Here is a 19,712-nt window from a genome sequence, read left to right on the forward strand (position 1 = left end):
ACCCCATGGTGCAAGCGAAGTCCCAAGCTTTGCGCTGCAACTGTGCCCCACTCACAGAAGTGCCGCTTGATCTTGCATCCAAAAACCACTTGAAGACTGCCTTCTTTGCAGCTTCAGAAGCGGGGGCTCGCAGCTTCTTTCAGTCACCTTTTACGCCACTTGCGAAAGCACTGGTGACAGATTCTTTCCTGCTCAAAATCGTTGACAGCGTGCTCAAGACTATGCCCAAATTTTTGGCCACTTCTTTCTTCTTCACGCCGGACTTGACTGCTTTCAGCAGAGCCACCTTCTGCTCGATTGATATCGTTTTACGCTTCCATTTGCTGTCATCCATGTCCTTTCTGGCGGTGGGAACTCGCACAAACAAACCGATAGGAACACTGATATCGTCAATGCGCACGGAGGCACTGACAAGCCACAAAAAAACTGCAATCGACACCGCCCCAGGCATGCAGCGAAAGAGTGGGAGGGTAAACCAGTTTCACAGAAAAGGGGAGGCCGGAGACGTGCACGGGAGACGCGAACGGAGCATAGCTTGACACGGCTGCCTCGCTTATCGGGAGGTTGCGGGAGGCAGCGCGTAGGGGCATAGGAACATTATGCGGCGAAGAGATGGCAGCAACTGACTGACGCCGCTGACACTGCTAGCGAGTCAACTGAAGGTGGCTTTCTGTTTCCTCTTTGGAAGGGCGCACTGTGATCTGCTGATACTGAGCTGGTGCTTCGGCAATCGGAGAACACCGCGCGCTCTCGCATGGTCGCCGCCACAGAGGAGAGGAGAGGGGCACACGCAGTGGCGAACGGCAGCAGCTAGATATTTCGGCGTGGGCAGCAGCACATCGAGATCAGCTGCTACCGAGCTGGCATTCTGATTGCCACCGCACGTGGGTGGCATTGGAGGAGGAGCGAAGAGAGCAAGGCTCGGGCCGTGTGCGAGGAAATTTTAGCTTCATTAAAATGAGGTTTTCAATACATGGTCATCTATAGGAATTTCAAGGGGAATTGTGATTTTTTCGTTATATAGATTAGTTCGTGATATCCCATTTCATTGTAACGAGGTTTCACTGTAGTGGTGTAGTAGCATAACCCTACTGAAAACATTGCATTGCCGTGAAAATGCGAAAATACCCCACTTTTGCACAGTTGGTGCAAATGACATTCGAGTGGGCGGCGCCAGGAGCAGGCAAATGGTACTGTAGCAAAATGGTGCAAATGGCACAGTTGGGCCACCACTGTATGTAGTCCTCACCGGGGTGATGGTGTCCTTGGACAGCAGCAATGGCAGTGCCTGTTGTGGGTCCAGCGGTGACTTGCGGTCAAGCTTGAGCAAGTCCACAATCCGCAGCCACAGGCTGGAATGGTGCACGGCTGCAGAGAGCAGTAGGTACAACTATTTATAGCTCTAGCTGTTATACATTCTCTCAACTCCCTAATGCAAGCACATTTTATCCTACCACCACCATTGCAGAAAGCTAGGTTTTACGTTTGATATTGCAAGCACTAGCAGTAGCTCTAAACTGTCAAGAGTGTGATGAAACATTATCTAATGAGGGATGAGCATTGTCAAATGCAAGAAACATGCGGTCAAGAAAAAAGAAAGTAAGAAGAAGAGGCATAAAACATGTTTTCTGCCCATGCAGGGTAGGTTGTTCAAATGAAATTAATGGTGCTAAGATATGGCCCATTGTCATGTGTACTGTTTCTCTTTGGGAAGTATGTTGGATATGCATATTGTTACGTGTGAAAAGAAACAGGCAACAGAGGCTATTTACACTGAATTTACACTGGACCGCCAGGCACACACATGCCAAAGAGCCCAGACACTTAATCGTCTTTTTCGTGGCGGCTCGTCTCTCGAGCATCTGTTGATATCTTAACAATCTGCTTGATACAATAAGACGAGCAGAAAGCAGGATGACGGTGATATTTCTTTTGATACAGTCACTCGTTATAATGAACCACGATAATCCAATGAAAAAGGTCTGTTCCACCCAAAGTAAAAGTCTTGGTATGTTGTGAAATGAAAAAACATTGCATATAACGCAACCTAAACTGTAAGTGAACACAAAAACAAATTGAAATTAGAATAAATGGTAAAAGATAAACAGGTTTACACACTAATCACACAACCACACAGCACGGCATCCAGTAGATGTTTTTCGGTTGCTTGTTGCTGAGAAATGGTAGTTTCTCCGTAATAGAGCATATACAGCAGAACCCCGTTGATACATTTATGAAAAAGAAAAAAAAAATCAAGAAAATACGTATTGACTGGGTAAACATGTGATTCAAAGTCACTAAGTAATCTGACAGACTCTACTGTAGCCGACATCTATGTTTATATGTAATGCGACGTTTTGTGTATATTGTCACAGCACGAGACGCCGATGTATGCTGAGCTGGTGAGGCCCGAGAGACACGTTGTGCTTGCGGCTTCGGCAGACTAATGCTTGCGCTATTCGAATTAGGCCTGCGTCACAAGCTTCTTCGAACAGGGCTTTTCGGCTGGAAGTTCTGACTTGCCCACTCAGAACAATTGTTGCGGCACAAGACGCTGATGTACATCAAGCTGATGGGGCCCAAGCTACCCTGAGAGGCAATTGCCGTCTTCCTATTGCGCGGGAATCCGAAACAAAATCGAGCTGGTTGGCAATGCCGGAATACAATGCCTACAATGCCACCAGAGCGATACATGACGCTCACTTGGCGCTGCCTGCAGCAGGGAATGGTGGCATGTTTGGGTTATTGCCTATAAAAAGCATACAGTAAGCTTCCAACGTAACTACACCCCACGAGCTGTAAAACAGATAGTTGAAGATGCTCATTGCAAGAGATCTCAGTGGCGATAGCTGTGAATTCGGCGTGCGACGACCCCGGAGACTTGCTGGTACCGGAATAAGAAACCAAGTGTGCACCATCATTTTCACACGAGACAGGCGGGCAAGTATTGCAGGCGAGTATTGCAGGCGAGCATTGATGGCAAGCTGCTGGGGTGCCTAGCTACTGTTCCCATCACGTGAACCACATGAAACCTAGTGGCTAGAAAGCGTATCATACGATGGCAGTTGGGTGATGTACTGAACGTTGGTGAGGAAATTTTGTGTTTTCTGAAAACTTATTAATCATTAAAAAAGAAGCGTAAAAAGAGGGCATTGCACTTGGCGCTATCAGCCATTCCAATCAAAAACGTATATGCATTGGTGAATGCGACGCCCAAGCGTAAGCAGCACAGCATTATTTCCTCATTACGTGAAAACCCTGGTAACAGCCGCAGCTGCACAGATGGATCGAGGGAATGCAATCGATGTTGAGTGAATTTAGGTGTGTGCCACTTCTCCAATGTCATACGGTGCGCGCTAGCTTGCTTAAGTGTTGGGCTGCGTCAGTCCGCGATAAAGGTACAGAAACAAGGGTTGCTCCTTTGTGTGCTTTCCTAGGAGCTTTGTCAGCGAGGTCATTGCCGGAGATACCGCAATGGCCAGGCAGCCACTGAAACATGACGTCGTGTCCTTTCGTGATCATGTGATGGTGCATTTCTCGTCATATTTTGTGTTCTCAGTAGCAAACATTGGTGCCGGGAAGTAGTATGTAATGAGATCGCATCAACAAAGCTCTACAGCATACACCTGCTGGCAGCAGTGTCGAGACACTGCTGTGATTGTCCTCACCTCAGCACACCTATTCACTATATGTGTGTAGAAATGCTGAGACCAGTCAACCAGGTCATAAAGACAGTCTTCCGTATGTGTAAGGTATTCAGCAAACTAAGTAAGCACTGATGCAAGTGAGTACCAGTGCACTGCAATGCTATTGGTCTACACAGGCGACAAACGTTCAGAACATTATATCCTGCATGCATTGTGCAGTTTAGCTGAGCATTTGAATACAAAAAGGAAGAAGACAGGTAAACAACTGTCTTTGCTGCAGTTCGCAAGTTGAATGGACAACACATGCAACTGCATTATTTGTTTTCCATTGCATATGACCAACTTTTCCACAATGCAATGAGGCCGCTGCTCAGCACCACTCACCAAAGACAGGGTGGTGCGCAGGCAGCAAGGACTCCAAGGCAAGGTCCTCTGTGTCCTTGGCATCCAGGTTGGAGCCCGAGCAGATGGCGACCAGAGCCTCCGCCAGGATTTTGGATTCGCCTGGCCCACATTCTTCTGCCTGCAATAGAACCAGAAGCACTGTTGTCTTACTCCCTCATTGTTGATGCAGCAGTATACACACAGAGCGGAAATCTGTGTTCTCGATGCTGTACCTCAGGCACATACCTCTGACAAACCCCAACCCCAATGCAGTCTTCATCTCAGTACTAAAGAGCACCACCGTAGTTGCAACCCTTCAAATACCTCTTAGCAATTTGCCCATAGCTGACCATTGGCCACCAACTTTCACTCGATTCTTGGGACAGCCTCAATGACCCACGAGTCTCTCTGTGCGATTCCTTCAACAGGCTCTAATCTATTCTTTTAAGGGAGGAGCCGCTTCTCTGGGACTGACAATCGGCCCAAAATTAGAATTTTCAATTTTTCTTTTTTGCATTCCTGACGCGTTTTCGAGCCTGTCTCCTAAATTTGGTTACAAAATACTGCGTAGTTCTTCCGTTATCGTGATCTAAACACGCGACAAAATAATGCCCTTTAAATTGGGGACAAATCGCACCCGACTTTCGTGACGCACAACTCGATAACTACGAACTCTGCCAGTGCCATTATGGTACCATACGAAAGCTTACACTTCTGGCTTTCTTTATTCGTCGGTCAGCAACATTGCCGGCGCTACGATCACACAAAAAAAGAAAAAAAAAAACAGAAAAATAAATTCGCAGCACACACCATTATTGGCCAGTTTGAGCATGTGACCAAGATGGCAAGCCCCGATTGGCTCCAAGGACCCCGCGTGCTTAAATGACGAAAACAGCTGCCATTCTGTCTAAGTCTCGCAACTGCGATGCTGGATATGCTGGAGGTGTAACGAAGTTTTGTTCCTTGAATCGTTACTGGCGGAACCTTACGAGATGCAGTAAACTTCCGAAAGTGTTTCCGTTCTCAGTCAGCACAGGATACTCGGCAGCTCATACTCGAAGCACAAGAAGCATGCCATGTTGCCCAACGTCAACTTGTGGAGTTGCAAGACAATCAGCGGCGCTTATACGACGCCCACCATCGTGACGTCCATTATAAACCGGGTGCCCTGGTTCTCCTTTGGTCGCCGTCGCTGCGCGTTTGCCTCTCGGAGAAGTTACTTTCACATTGCTCTGGCCCTTACCGTGTCTTGCATCAAGTAACTGACGTCACGTACGAAACTGCCCCTGACACAACAGTGGCTCAGCATTGCTCCGACGTGGTCCATGTCGTGCGTCTTAAGTTGTATCACTCGCCCGCCTCCTAATCAGCACCGAGCTGGTGCTTGAGCCACCGGGGGTCATGTGACACGTTCACAAAGATGTTTTCATCTTGATCAGAAGACGCCGACGCTCTGTACATTGCGCGTTGTCTGCCATCTTGTCAGCTGCTACAATTATTGTAAATATCCTGTAAATATATGTTTAACTGTTTTTAACCCCATTACAATATTTATTATGCTATGTATAGTTGATAGCTCACCTCCAAGCAAATTATACAATAAAGCAAAATTTTTTCAATTTCTGGAAAGTTATTTACTTTGCAAGAAAACTCTATGTATATTTAAAACTAGCACATTGAAATACACAAACTCATCAAGCTTTATCAAAATCGACAAGCAATTAAAAAAAAGAAAGCTTTCAGGCGCTGAGTCCCCCTTAAAACAGCTTAAACATGTTTCCAGTTTTCTAGCGCCAGCTGGCCAAAACAGGGGCCTTGGCCCAGCTTCACCTCGCCTTTCTGGCTTGCACCTCTCACAAGTGTTACTACTATACTGCTGCCTCCTAGGACATGAGCGCCGGTTGTGGATCCAAGTTCGACATTAACTCCATTAACAGCTTATGTCAGTGCTACCTCATGCAAAAACTTGCACATTACTAGCTCCCCCTGCAGGCTTGGCTTTTTCTCTGTTTCATCTGCGTGGGACATCATTGCCACAGAGTCTGAGCACCTCTGAATGTAACAGACTCACCGACTCACGAAAAAGGCTATTCATGCCTCACAAGCGACTGGGGCAGTAAGAGAAGTTTTCCATAAAAGAAGAGTGACTCCAGCTGCCCAGCACCATGTGGTTTTTGCCTACCACCATCATTGCTTTGGCAAACTGTATTTCCAATGGAAGCAACTTAAAAAAAAAAAACAGCAATATCATGAGAGGGAAGTTAGGAAGCTGGAGGAAGCAGTGCCACTAATATATTTCTAATATGCGTGCAAACAGTTTCTACTCAAAATTATGAACATGGCTCTTTTGCTGCCTGCCTCAGTTGTGACACCAGTTAGGGCGAAAAGAAAAAAACCTGCTTGAAGCCATATAGCCACCAGGCTAGAAATATGTGCAAGGCACATCTGTTTCATTAGGGGCTCTGTGTTGAGACATCGCTGCTGTGTTCTATGTGGAAGTCCACTTCTCCAGCTTTCTTATGGCATTTGTTGAAGTGTAATGCTTTGCCCGACCATTACTCATAGCAATGGTACCTTTGCACAGATCTTAGTTGAGCATCCCATGCTCATTCAGCTTCCCTAAAGCCTGATGCAAGCATCATGCTTACCGCCAGCGTTCAATTGGTTCTTCAGTACACAAGCATTGAAAGAGGGACACTTGAATGGAATCAACCAAGGTTGTTAGATTACTCTTCTGGCAACTTTGGAACTTCTTTTTGATGCTGTGAGAACACTTAGGTGTAAAAAAAAAATAAATAAAAAAATTAAAAAATGCAAAGAGGCCAGACAACTTTACCATTCAAATGGTTTCAACGTGTTTCACATTCCTCTTGCTTCACCATCACCATCAGAATGCACCTTTAAAAGCCAAGAAATAGGACCCTCCATGCTCAGCGCCGATCCACCATAGTAGGCACAACCCCTTGAACAAGTGGATGCAGATACAAAACAGCGTGCAGAAGAGAGAGCCATCACCTTCTCCTTCAGATGGCTGTCGACAAAGCTCGAGAACTCGCGCAGCAGAAAGCAGGCGAGGGAGGTGCCACTCAGCACTGACACCAGCTTGCGCACCGTGCTCTGGGCCGACTGGCGCACGGGGTGACTGGAGTGGCAGAGCGCCTTCAGCAGCGGCACCGCAAAGGGCCTGCAAAAAAAAAAAAAGTCCCACCACAGTTTTCTTGCAAACACAACTGCATAAGCAGCAACAGGAAATGTAAGAAGGTTAGTCAGAACATCAGTTGAACACATAAGTTGAGCTCAACAACATGCATTTACCAAGTGTTGGACGAAAGGGGGCACACAGTTCGGTCCCACGTTGATGAAATTAATGGAAAAAAAAAGGAAAAGCGCTTTTTGAATGCTAGCAAAACATAGTGCATATTACTCGGTGTCACTACATTATGTGCAAATACGCTGATAGCATTCTTTTGTATAAATCAGAAGTTTACCATGTGTGTTCTAGGGAGGTATTGTGTAAGAGTCCACCTAGTGGACATCTCCATTTTGTCTGCTGTTGAAGTTCTGATTGGCTGGGCTGTGCATCAGCAGCAGCCAGGTGCCACAGCCAATCAGCACTTCAGCAGCAGAAGAAATGGATACGTCCACGAGGTGGACTCTTAAAGCTGCTGTATATTTCTCTTTTTTTGTGCCCATTTAGAAAACACATTATACATCTTGCCGGGCACTAAGTCCTCAGTTCTCACTTGAGATTGGCGAAGCAGGAGTCGGGGTGGTCGAGAATCATTCTTGTGATTAGCTGCAACACCAGGTGATGTGCTGCGAAGAGAAGAGATTACTCATTAAGAAAAGCATGACCTAAACTTCATTATAGTCACAGGTGAAATTCAGAAACAAGAAATAAATTTTAATAGAGAAATAGGAATTCAGCGGCAGCTTGAAATCACAGATAATTAGCAGACCTTCTGTGATCCAGCAATTTACAATTTTACCGGGGGTATAACTTGAACAGCCAGCACACCCCAGTCTGGATAGTTCAACAATGTGAGTCACATATGCGCTCAGTCACCACCTGTGTCTGTCCATGCCAGGAAATTCTGCATATATATTGGACTGCTTGGTGACAGTTTTGCAAAATTAACAAGATGGTTTCAGCCAACTTACAAAAAAGCAGCCAGTGCTGAATGTATATTACTGGCTACATGACCACTTCATGTATACGTTAAGTGGCCATAATTCTGGGCTGACAACTAAAGTGCATTTGTAATTTTTACAGTCATTGGTGAAATAAGGTCCAATAATAAAGCAACTTTTCTAGCTCAAGTTATTTTTTCAACTCCACAACTTTTCAGACACCTCGGCTGTCTCTGTAGCAACTAAAACTTGATGAAAGCATATTACTTCACAACCCAAAAGCACAATAAAGAAATAAGCACACAACATGGTTGCCTTTCTTTGTGTATGCTCTGCTACATAAGGTTCGTGAAAGTTGTTTGTAATTATGCAAACCGAAAAAAACAGTCTGTGCTGTGGCAATGGTATCGAATACTAAACAGAGAACCGGAGGAAAAACAAACAATGTTAATCAGAATTGAACCATAATGTTACAATCTTTTTCATTACAGAAAGAAACAAAAGAGAAAAGATATAGCATTTTTCGTTCAGGTTGACCCCTTTCTGTAGCTTTTTATCCATGCATTGCCTGCCCTTTTGGCTCAACCATGTATGTCTCCAGTTATTACATACTTCTGCATATAACTGAACGTTGTCACTGACTTTAGTCTGCCTGAATAATTCCTTTAACAAATTTCGTTTTTAACAGACTTGGCAGTAACAAACAGTTAACTACAACTAACCAAATTGTTTGCAAGTATTAACCGCATGGTGCATATAGTACAATATATCTTGTTCCAACAATGCATGCATGTGTAAGTGCATCCACGCAACTTGTTTATTACAGGCCCAAATTCGCTCGCAGAGCATTATAGCGGGTAAACACTAGTGGTGTGCGAACAGCAAAATGTTTGAGTGCAAATCGAATAAAATATTTCTCAAATATTCTTCGAATACTTCCAAGTTAAATTACCAAAAAAGTGTGCTGCAAAACACGGCCAGAAAAGCAAACTTCTACAACTGGCGTACTGCGGATAGTTATTCCTAGAAAAAAAAAAAAACAGTCCGATAAAGATGTTAAAATGAATGGATGGCTAAGTTGAATCGGTGAATGTTGTTATGAAGGAAACCAAGCTGCTCGACATGTCCCAGAACTAACCACAGGGGGGGGTATCTGCAAGATTCTGTATTTTGGATGCAGCTGTACAAGTGAGGAGGAGACCAGCAGCCCCAGTCAATCAGTAGCGGCCAAAATGGACAGTCTACTAGGTGGACTACTACAGAACACCTCCCCTGCTTTTCTGCCAGTAACAACTGCGCTGGACACTGAGAACAGGCACTCGCCAGACATGCTTGTGGCTGGTATGGCCAGGTACTGCCTTGTAAGACGAGCCAGCAAAGGGTAAGCTCTTACACTGTTCCTGCCACCAACAACATGGGTCTTCCTTTTGCTGCATGTACCTTTCTGCTTCTGCTTGTGGCTGTGAATGTTGTTGCTGGCTTAGAGCGGTGTCAAAATTCTGCGATTCTGAGGTAGATTGCACGTTTTCCTGGGCCATAAACACATGGGACACCTGTGTGCTCTTTTGTGCGTTAGAATTCTTTAGCGCACCTTCAACTACTAAGTTCTGGAGCCAGCTACCCATTTTTGTACCATCTTGCTACACTACAAGCTTGGAACGAGGTTCCAAGAACATTGTCAAGCTTGCTGCTTCATGAAGTTTGTAGTCAGGAAATCTGACTACAGTGCATCACTTAGGAGTGCTGCAATGTAATTTTTAGCGAATGAAACTGCTATACAGTCAACGTCCTATTTTTCGGACTCCCTAGGGGCTGCGAAAGCATATTAAAAATCGGGCAGTCCGAAAAAACGAACGCATGCCTTTTCAAGGTGTCTACCAAGTTGACATTTCCAAATTCCCCAAGTTTTTCAGGTTTTCCCTGAGTGCCTTTGCCAAATTCCCTGAGTGACACAGAACTTTGTTTTATGTCAAGAGACGGGCTGACACCACGTCGCCCAATGGTGTCACTGTCTAGTAAGCATGGTAAAAATTTTTTAAAGAAAACCCGACTTAATCCAGCTTGAATAGTATAAGGGGTAGTGTTTATTTTATTCAAAAAGAAAACAGAAGGGAGGAGTTTGTAAAATGCACAGAAAAAAAAGATATATTAGAAAAAATGCATAAAACTTATAGTGAGACATTCTCAAATATAAATAAAAATGAGATGCATACAGAAGCAAATATTTTCGAAGATTAGCTATTTGCTGGAGACTCCACATAAAAGGCAAGTCAAGGCGGGAGAATGCCTCTGAATTTTATAGTGACCCATCGTAAATATATAGTAACTAATATTCATTAATTGTCAAGTGAGTCATGCTACGTTTTTTCAATGAATATATTGAATCATCCGTTCAAATTACTTGCAAAGGTTAATTATTGGGCCCAAGCATTACAACAAGGGAAGAAATAATCTTTTGCGATTACTAGTGAAACCTGCCCACCTTGCTTTCACGAAGGCATTACCCTCTTTGTAGGGACGTCAAAGAGGGCAATGCCTTTGTGAAAGCGGTCGTTTGAAGGGATACATTTCACTGAGAAATGGAATGGGTGCACCTTAACCCTTTGAAGGTTTTCGCCGTACATGTACGGCGGCGTTTTTCTGTCCCGCAAGGTCTTTGCCGTATGGGTACGGTTCCGGCCCTCCGTTTGAAATTTCGCGCCATAATGACGATGCGTGCTCACCGAGAGGTGCTGCCATCTTTTAGCACTTACAAGAAGTGTTTGAAATTTGCGCTACTTTCTTGGGGAGATAAACAGAACTGACTGCTAGCTTCAGCGCGTCGCTCAGACTGCGGCAACGCCCCTTTGGCGGTTTTGGTTTCGCCGCGTGATCGCAACGGAGGCGCGCGAAACGTCATTTTCTTTGTCGGCACTCTCTTGCAGGGCGGTGGAAGTTGATTTCTATCTTGATGGCGCTGCTCTTAGCTTGTTGATCAGCGCCGTTCGCGAGGTATTCTCGCTCTCCGCGGCAACGCGCTTTCGCGAGAGGGTGCATCAGACCTCTGCCCAAGGCAGTCGCACGCAGAGATGTCCTGTGTGCGCCAACACAACTCCTCGCTCCAAGAGAACAGACACGCATTTTAGGTGTGCAGACTGCGATAAGGCGCTGTGCGTAGACCCGTGTTTCAAGGAGTACCACGCTCAGAAGTACCACTGACCACTTTGCAGTTCTGAGTGATGCCGACACCAAAATACTGTTCCCAATTATTTTTTAGTATTTATTCCCGTCTTTATACATTTTGTACATTCAAGATCCGCAATAAAGTAATTTGACCACCTGGGAAAGTTTTTTTCAAAATAATTCGACCCTCAAAGGGTTAAGAAAGCAGAATGTGCGATTTACTCAAAGCCTAATGTTCACTATCGATTCCTTGTAACCACTACACAGTAATGGCAAAAATAAGCTGCGTTCACAAATCTTAGGCCGTGACCAAAAGGGATATTACGAGATTCGTAATTTGTTTCTCCGGTGTTCTTGGTGAGCTAAACAAGGCACCTCTTTTATTTCTAGGGGAAATTATGGGCATGGTGCGGATAAGGCGTAGGCAATGCTCCAAATGGGTGTGTTAAATGCACATTTTTAAGTAGAATGGGTATGCAAGTGGTCCATAGCCTTATTAGTCTTTTTTACGAGCAGTGTAAGACTTAGACTGCTGCGCTTGCATAATTACAATAACAACTGAGATAAAATTGTGCAAACATAAGAGGAGCAATACGCCAAGTTTATGTGCGATGGTAAATGCATGTTCATCAAATACAGCATTAAAAAATTGTGAACAAGTGTTCGAAATTATCCCGCTACTGCTATTGTCCCAAGAGAGTTTAAGATACTTTATACTTTGAAGGAATAGGCAGCATTTCAAATGGAATTTGTTGCATAGTTTTAATATTTCTGGGTTATTCAGAAGCGTTGTGAATAATCATTGAACCCTCATTTTTTTGTACTTACTTTGTTATACGTGATATATTAGTTTCGGCTGGTATCCTCACTGAATTAAAGAAGGCAGCTTCGTTAGGTTTGGCGACTGTATGGATAAATTAAAGGGCGATGTGGAGGTGAAGTTCAAAATAGATGGCTTTCGTAATAAGTTACATATGCAAGCACTCCAGCGTGTTTGAGCATTTCTATAGCGAGAGCGGAAGAATTGAGCCCGCTGCTCTGGCAGCACTATAAAAGCCGCCAAGACCAAATTTAGCGAAAATTGGTGGTGCCCAGTGGAAACTTCCTGTGCGATGTGGTTGGATCAAATACAGCTTTCGCAAAAATTTTCTTATTCATGCGTTTGTGATATGGCCGCTATCAACTATGCTTCTCGGCGTCCTGACATAGCTGTAGTTTACAACAGGCTCATATTTTGTGGAAAGTGGAGGGGGGCCATTGTAACTGCAATGTGTGACAACATTTTTACGTTCCTGGTCTGGTTAAAAGCGTAAATAATAATAAGCCGTCGTTTTTATTTCCTTATATTTATGTGTCATAACACCTTCCGTCCTTGTTTCAGCGAAGTCCTTCATGAACTAAACAATACATTTTGTTTATATTTGGCAAAAATAAAGGGCACATTATCACCAATATGAAGGCAAACTTCAAAAGTAAAGAACTAATTGTGATATTTTTGGTATATTACGCATGTAAGCTATTCGGAGCTTTATGAATGTGTTTTCCAAACAAAGAATTTATCCCATTGTCCTGGAATAACTGAACTCAATAGATATCAAATCTAGAAGAAATTGAGTGTGTGGGAAGGGTAGGAGGGGGGCATTATAAAGCACTAAAGCATTGCATACCCCCCTCAGCAGTTGTAGTGGTGGTTTTTAACAGGTTCGATGGACGTCCACTGTCGCAGAGCCGAGATGGAGAGTCCACTTTTTTAATGTGTGAATATTGCAAGTAATTTATGTTGATTGTACGTTGTCCCATATAACTTCGACAGCACTATTACTTAAACTAGCGATACATTTATCTTGTACAGTTAAACAGCAAGTACAATTCTTTGTTGAATTATTTAAATTATTTGTAGCAAATGTGCCTTCTTATGTACACTGTACTGCTGCTACTGGGCGCGATTCGAGGCCACTGTGGGTGCACTCATTGCCTTTTGCTGCTGTATCATCTTGAGATGTTATATAGTTGCAAGAGATAAAATGCAAATTCAGCTCATTTTTCGGGCCCCCATGGTTCACCATGTGTGAATGATAAATAGGTCCCTGTCGGTTACATATACTTATAAGAGAAGCATTTCCAGGCTATTTCACTTATTGTAATAGTAATTGGCAATATATATATATATATATATATATATATATATATATATATATATATAGATATAGATATATATATATCTGCACACATACAGAGAGAGAGAGAGAGATGACAAAAGGTCAGACCGTCAGCGGTTTGCCCCCTCTATCCCCCCCCCACACACACACGCACACACTCTAGAAATAGTTGGTACGCCACTGCATGTCTTTTACTGCCGCAGAACATCAGACAAAGCTCTGAGGGCCTGCCAGTACACTTATTAGGCACATCGGTGCTCATCCTGTGACAAAAGGCAGCAGGTGCACGCGTGTCCCGTGACAATTGCCCCTTCCCACGCTTGTTGAGCTTCAACGCAATAATTTGCGCACGCTTCACCGTGTAATACTGCTGTAGTGAGGCAAAGCTGACTTTCGGCAACCGGCATTATGCAACGCGTCGTGCTTTCCGAACGTCGACCCAATCGCGAGGACCACAAAGGTGGAGTCGGTGCCATTACCGATAGCGTCGAATTCTTTCAGTGAAAAACACGGCACAGAATGCCAAGAAGCTTAATAGCGAACGCAGAAGCAGCTAGGCCTAGCGTTGCTGCGGTGGTGGCTACGGCTGCCAGCGGATCTGCGTGCGAGAGCGTTCGAGTGACGAGGTAATCAAAACGGTGGCGGTGGTGGTGGTTTTATTAATACCGTTTCGGACCTGCCATGACGGCTGAAAGTCAGGAAAATCGAATGGCGAAGGGTTCTTGCATCCGAAATTTCAGATGTTATCATACATAGGCTCTATGGGGTTTGTGGTGGGGCTGCGAAGCCGTCCGAATTATTGGGAGTCCGGAAAGTAGGTCGTTGACTAAACACTGGCAACTCCTCCAACTCGAGCCAGCTTTAGCGCGACTTTCTTTCCCTTTCAATGAAATTACAGCTAATTTTCCTTGATAGAAGCACAAATTCCATGAGTTTTCCCTGAGTTTTTCCAGACTACTGAAGATCCCTGAGAATTCCCGGTTTTCCCGGTTGGTAGACACCCTGCTTTTACTGCCCCCAAGGGCTCAAATCACCACACGCACATTAGAAAGAGCTCTGAAGGCCTGCCAGCATACTTATTAGGCGTATCGGTGCTCGTACTTTGATAGGAGACGACAGGTACATTCGTGTATAGTTAGAAATACATACCGAGCCCTGTGACAATTGACCCTTCCTGCACTTGGTTTGCTTCACCACAGTGCTTCACGAATGCTTAGCCGTACAACACTGCTACATTGAGGTGAACTTGACTTGTAGAAACCCGAATTATGCAACGCGCCATGATTTTCGAGCTTTGATGCCATTCGCGAAGATTACAAAGGCGGAATCGAACAGTGGATTCAACACTGTCCAACTGAAGGCACTGTTATCGGCGATCGTTTCCTTTTCGGAAACACTTGTGGCGAGTTCATCGGTGGCCAGCTCTTTAGTTCCGACAAGATCTTCATTCGCCACTGTTCTGAAATGCGTGCACGCGAAATGCCTGCAGGGGACTCTCAACGACACTTTTCCAGAGGGCGCAAACAAAATTTTCTACTTGGTCTACTTGATTCTAGAATTTTTTTAGAGTCCAGATATAGCAAAAAAGTGGCTATAGCAAAGTAATTTCCGAGTCCCACCAACTTCGTTATAACCGGGCTACACTGTGTGTGTGTGTGTATATATATATATATATATATATATACACACACACACACACACACACACACACACACACACACACACACACACACACACACACACACACACACAGTGGAATCTCAATGATGTGATCATGGCTAATACGAATTTCTGGATGATCCGAATTTTTCTCTGGTCCTGGCCGAGCCCCATTGCTTTGCATCGTGCTAGAGAATGGTTGTTACGAATCAATTTTCGACCCGCGTTGGTTGATACGAAAATTACCGAAGACACTTTGGAAATTTGAAAGTGTGCTTGGCGAAAGCCAGACGCTGCTGCCGTCTGCGGTCCACTTCCCTGGCTTTGCTGTTCGGCGATATCGCCTGTCACTGCTGCCGCTTTCGTTCTGCTTCCCTGCCTTTGGTACCCGGCAATCTAATCAGTCGCTGTTGGCGTTTCCGTTCTGCCTCCCTTGCTTTCGCATCTGGTGACATGTTCATTCGTCGCATGCGCATTCGCTCCTTGTTCTTCTGGCGTTTGGTGTTGGGGGAATCTGGCGTCCGCTGCCGCTTCCCCAAACCGCGTGGCACGCAATCACTGGGCCGTTTCGGAGCTATGGGTCTCACTCACTCGACTGCAATGAGACGTCTGACGAAGGAGCGGCGGTGCAGCTGCCACCGCCGATGCCCGCGCATTCGTTCTACCGCTACTGTGTGACGTCACAGTTGCTATGCGCAGCTGCGCCCCCGACCGGCGACGCCGGTTGCTAAGGAGGGGAGGAGGTTGCGCCGCTGCACGGAGGAGAGGCCACAGTAGGCACGATTCCAGCGCACAGACGAACGTGACCGCTAGCATGAGCCCCACCGACGGCAGTGAAAGAGAACAGCATGCAGTTACGCGATTTCACCCTCTCTTTTGGTGCGGAAGCGTGGACTAGGCGCCAGACAGCCAGGAAGAAATCAGTGACGACACATGCGCACGTTTTTATGGATTTGAACAAAGTCCGCTAATTGACCTGACAAAGAAAAAGAAGCATAAGGACATCAGAGACTTTTTCTTTAAGAAATAAATGCTTTTTACGTACGTGTGCCTGAGTGAGTTCACCTCAGACACTTTAATTTAGCTAGTTTTAATAGTTTTGATGATACGAATTTCGGGTAATACAAATATTTTTCGTGACCCCGTGAGATTCGTATCATCAAGATTCCACTGCATATATATTGTCACGTGGTAGTGACGGTTGAGGACAGAGCAAGAAAAATGCGAATGGAGAAACTAACTTTATTGGGCGAACCTGTGCCCAAAAGCAGGCTACAGACAATGCTCAACGAAAACGGCGAACACAGTCGGCGATCGGCAAAAATCTGACCAGCGAGTCAAGCATGTCGGCTTTTATAGATCAGTGGTCGAATGTTCCAGAGTAATCGCTAGGACCCGCGTGCCTTCCACAAAGTTCTACGCCATTCGCGTCGTGCATGCATGCAATCGGATTACACAAGGTTTGGCGACAACAGACAGCGGATAGAAGCATCGATAACATTCTAGAAACTTCCGATACATATAGACGCGTCCTGCGCTGAGAGATAACATTTCTTAGACAGTAAAAGTTGTCTAAAAAAAGATAAACCGTAAAAGATAAACTAGTTCACGTGTCAATATATATATATACATGTATATATATATTCTGAGTAACTTTTTTATTCTCAAAGATTCCGCGCTACAATGACAGTCGCGGCTGTGATGATGATATATACAGATGAGGAAGATGAGATGCGAATACCTTGCTCACACTAATTTCCCCCTCTTGCAGAAGTGGCCAGGTGGGCTGCAGAAGCGTGCGACTAAACGCGACATACATAAGGTTTCAAACGAGACACGTGCACAATCTCGGTCCCACGACGACGATGGTCAGAAGGAGTAGAAAGAGGCGAAATGTGGCAATTAACAGGCGAAGTTGGTTCAAGAATCCGGTAAGCTCCAAGAAAACGACTGTGAAATTTGTCACATAAACTGGGGACACGTACAGGTGTCCAGAATAATACTTCGCCACCAGGGCAGAAAATCACACTCCGGCGAGTGGAGTCGTAGCAGCGCTTGCGAGCATTTTGGGAGAAGTCGGTGTGAGTGTGGGCGAGGTAGCGGCAGTGGGCGAGGCGGGAAACAAATTGTTTGGAAAAAGGCATTGCCGATGAGACAGGGGCCAAGAAGAAAGATGCATCAAGGGCGAAAGTTGGTGAGAGGCCATAGACAAGGAAGAATGGGGGAAACCTGGCGGTGTTTTGAGGTACAGTGTTATAGGCAAAAGTCAAACAGCAGGATTACTTCCCAGTTTGTGTGGTCCGAGTACACTGAGATTGTCGGAAAGCGTATGATGGAAATGTTCCATCAAGCCATGGGTCTGTGGATGGTAGCTGGAAGTTGTCTTATGAACAGTGCTGGTAGCTTGTAGAGCTTAAGAAAGAATGAAAGAGAGAAACACCTTGCCGCAGTCGCTAAGGAAAATGCGTGGTGCTCCATGGCGTAAAAAGACGCTTCGCAGAAAAAAGTCCGCAACCTCAGAAGCTGTACCAGAATGTAGAGAAGCTGTCTCAGCATAACGAGTGAGGTGATCAAGAGCTGTCACGATCCAGTGATTACCACTCACGGTCAGGGAAAGAGGCCCATACAAGTCTATTCCGACGACTTCAAAGGGAGAGGCAGGACAAGGGAGGGGTTGTAAGGGCCCAGCGAGTGCAGATGTAGGGCATTTGCAGCGTTGACAAGGCACGCATGAGGCGATGTACATGGCCATGGCGGAGGAGAGGCCAGGCCAAAAGAACAGGCTTTGGATCCGGCTGTACGTCTTGTGATATCCAAGGTGCCCTGCAGTTGGATCACCGTGAAAAGCTTGTAGAACGTCGCTTTGCAGAGAACGAGGAATGACGGGGACCCATTGGTTGCCATCAAGGTGATAAATGTAGCGGCATAGGGTGCCGTTGTGCAACTGGAATTGATCAAGTTGTTAACGCAGACAGGAGTTTGGGGGCGAGGAGGAATTGCTAAGGCAGTCAATAATTGTCCAACAGTACGAGTCTGCATGCTGGTGAGCAATAAGAATGGGATGACAGTCAGCGCTGTGCCAGTCCGGTGTTGCTATTTGTAAAGGGGACGAAGATGGCTCATAAGACGGGCTATTTTGTGGAGGTGCGGGTCAGTGATGCGAGAGCAGAAGCGGGCAACGGGAGAGCTTCGGCGCCTTGGTGCTTCTTCCCAGATCTGTACATTATGTCGAAGTCGTGCTCCTGTAAGAGAATCACCCAGCACCCAAGATAACCCAATAAGTTCTTCAGCGAGGAGAGCCAGCACAATGCATGATGGTCTGTAACGTCCGTGAAACAGCGGCCATGTAAATACGGGCAGAATTTTTGCACAGCCCAAACAATGGTGAGACATTCCTGTTCAGTAATTGTATAATTTTTCTCTGCTGTGGACAGGCAATGACTTTCATACTCAATGACCTGCTCATGAGAGGTATGGTCACGTAATAAAACAGCATATATGCCATGAACGCTAGCTCTGGTGTGAACGATAATAGGTGCAGCCGTGTCAAAATGGCACAATACCAGCTCGGACGTGAGCGCTCACTTAAGAGCCTGAAAAGCTGCTTCACAAGGCCCTATTCAAACGAAGGTACGGCAGCTCCAAGAAGTCGGTGGAGCGGAGATGCAAGCATGGCAAAGCTGCATATAAAACGGCGGAAGTAGGAAGCAAGGCCAAGAAAGATGCGCAAGTCTTTTTGACGCTTTGGCTGGAGAAAGATAAGGACTGCGACAATCTTCTCTGGGTCCGGTCGAATCCCTTCTTTTCTAAGTGTCCCAGAACCTTGACGGTCTCGCTCGCGAAGTGGCACTTCTTTGTATTCAACTGTAGTCCCCAGCCTAGGCAAGACAGGTTAAAACTTCATCAAGGTGCTCTAGATGTTGCGAGAATGTTGAAGAAAAGACAACTATAGCGTCAAGATAGCATAGGCAGGTCTTTTATTTGAGACCATGTAAGACACTGTCTATTATGCGCTCGAATGTGGCAGGCGCGTTGCAGAGTCCAAATTGCATCACATTGAATTTTTAGAGTTAGTCTGGGGTGCCAAATGCTGTTTTCTCCATGTCAGGCTTGTACATTGGTATTTGCCAGTAGCCAGATCGAAGATCAAGACTGGAAAAGTACTCAGCACCCTGCAGCAAGTCCAATGCGTCATCAATTCGTAGCAGGGGATAAACGTCTTTTGTGTGATTTCGTTGAGGGCACGGTAGTCGATGCAAAAGCAAACCGAGCTGTCCTTTTTCTGTATAAGAACCACCGGAGAAGATCAGGGACTTGAGGAAGGGAGTATAACATTCCGGTCAAGAATATCGCACACATTTATTTCAATGGCTTTGCGCTCTATAAGAGACATTCTATATGGACGTTGGTGAACGATGCGGGAGCCATCGGTTTGAATGAGATGAGTGGTGACAGGCGTTTTACCCAGGAAGGGTGAATGGACGTCGAACAAGGCACAGTGCTTTTTCAACAAATCAAGTAGATCTCGAGTCTGAGTAGGTGAAAGGTCTGGGTTGATGGAACTTGTCAG

General features: G+C 45.4%; 1 protein-coding gene across 2 annotated transcripts in view; it reads right to left on the bottom strand.

Annotated features, from left to right (window-relative positions):
- l(3)80Fj (lethal (3) 80Fj) overlaps nucleotides 1-19,712 on the bottom strand; it is a 372,965-nt gene that overhangs the window by 245,605 nt on the left and 107,648 nt on the right. For both annotated transcript variants that reach the window (XM_065426472.2, XM_065426473.2), the window contains exons 16-19: nucleotides 7,775-7,847; nucleotides 7,047-7,215; nucleotides 4,032-4,170; nucleotides 1,250-1,368 (exon numbers count right to left, since the gene is read on the bottom strand). In XM_065426472.2, coding sequence (XP_065282544.1) covers nucleotides 1,250-1,368; nucleotides 4,032-4,170; nucleotides 7,047-7,215; nucleotides 7,775-7,847 — 500 coding nt within the window. The remainder of the gene's footprint in view (nucleotides 1-1,249; nucleotides 1,369-4,031; nucleotides 4,171-7,046; nucleotides 7,216-7,774; nucleotides 7,848-19,712) is intronic.

This window comes from Dermacentor albipictus, chromosome 2 (assembly GCF_038994185.2).
Source record: "Dermacentor albipictus isolate Rhodes 1998 colony chromosome 2, USDA_Dalb.pri_finalv2, whole genome shotgun sequence".
Classification (NCBI taxonomy): Eukaryota; Metazoa; Arthropoda; class Arachnida; order Ixodida; family Ixodidae; genus Dermacentor; species Dermacentor albipictus.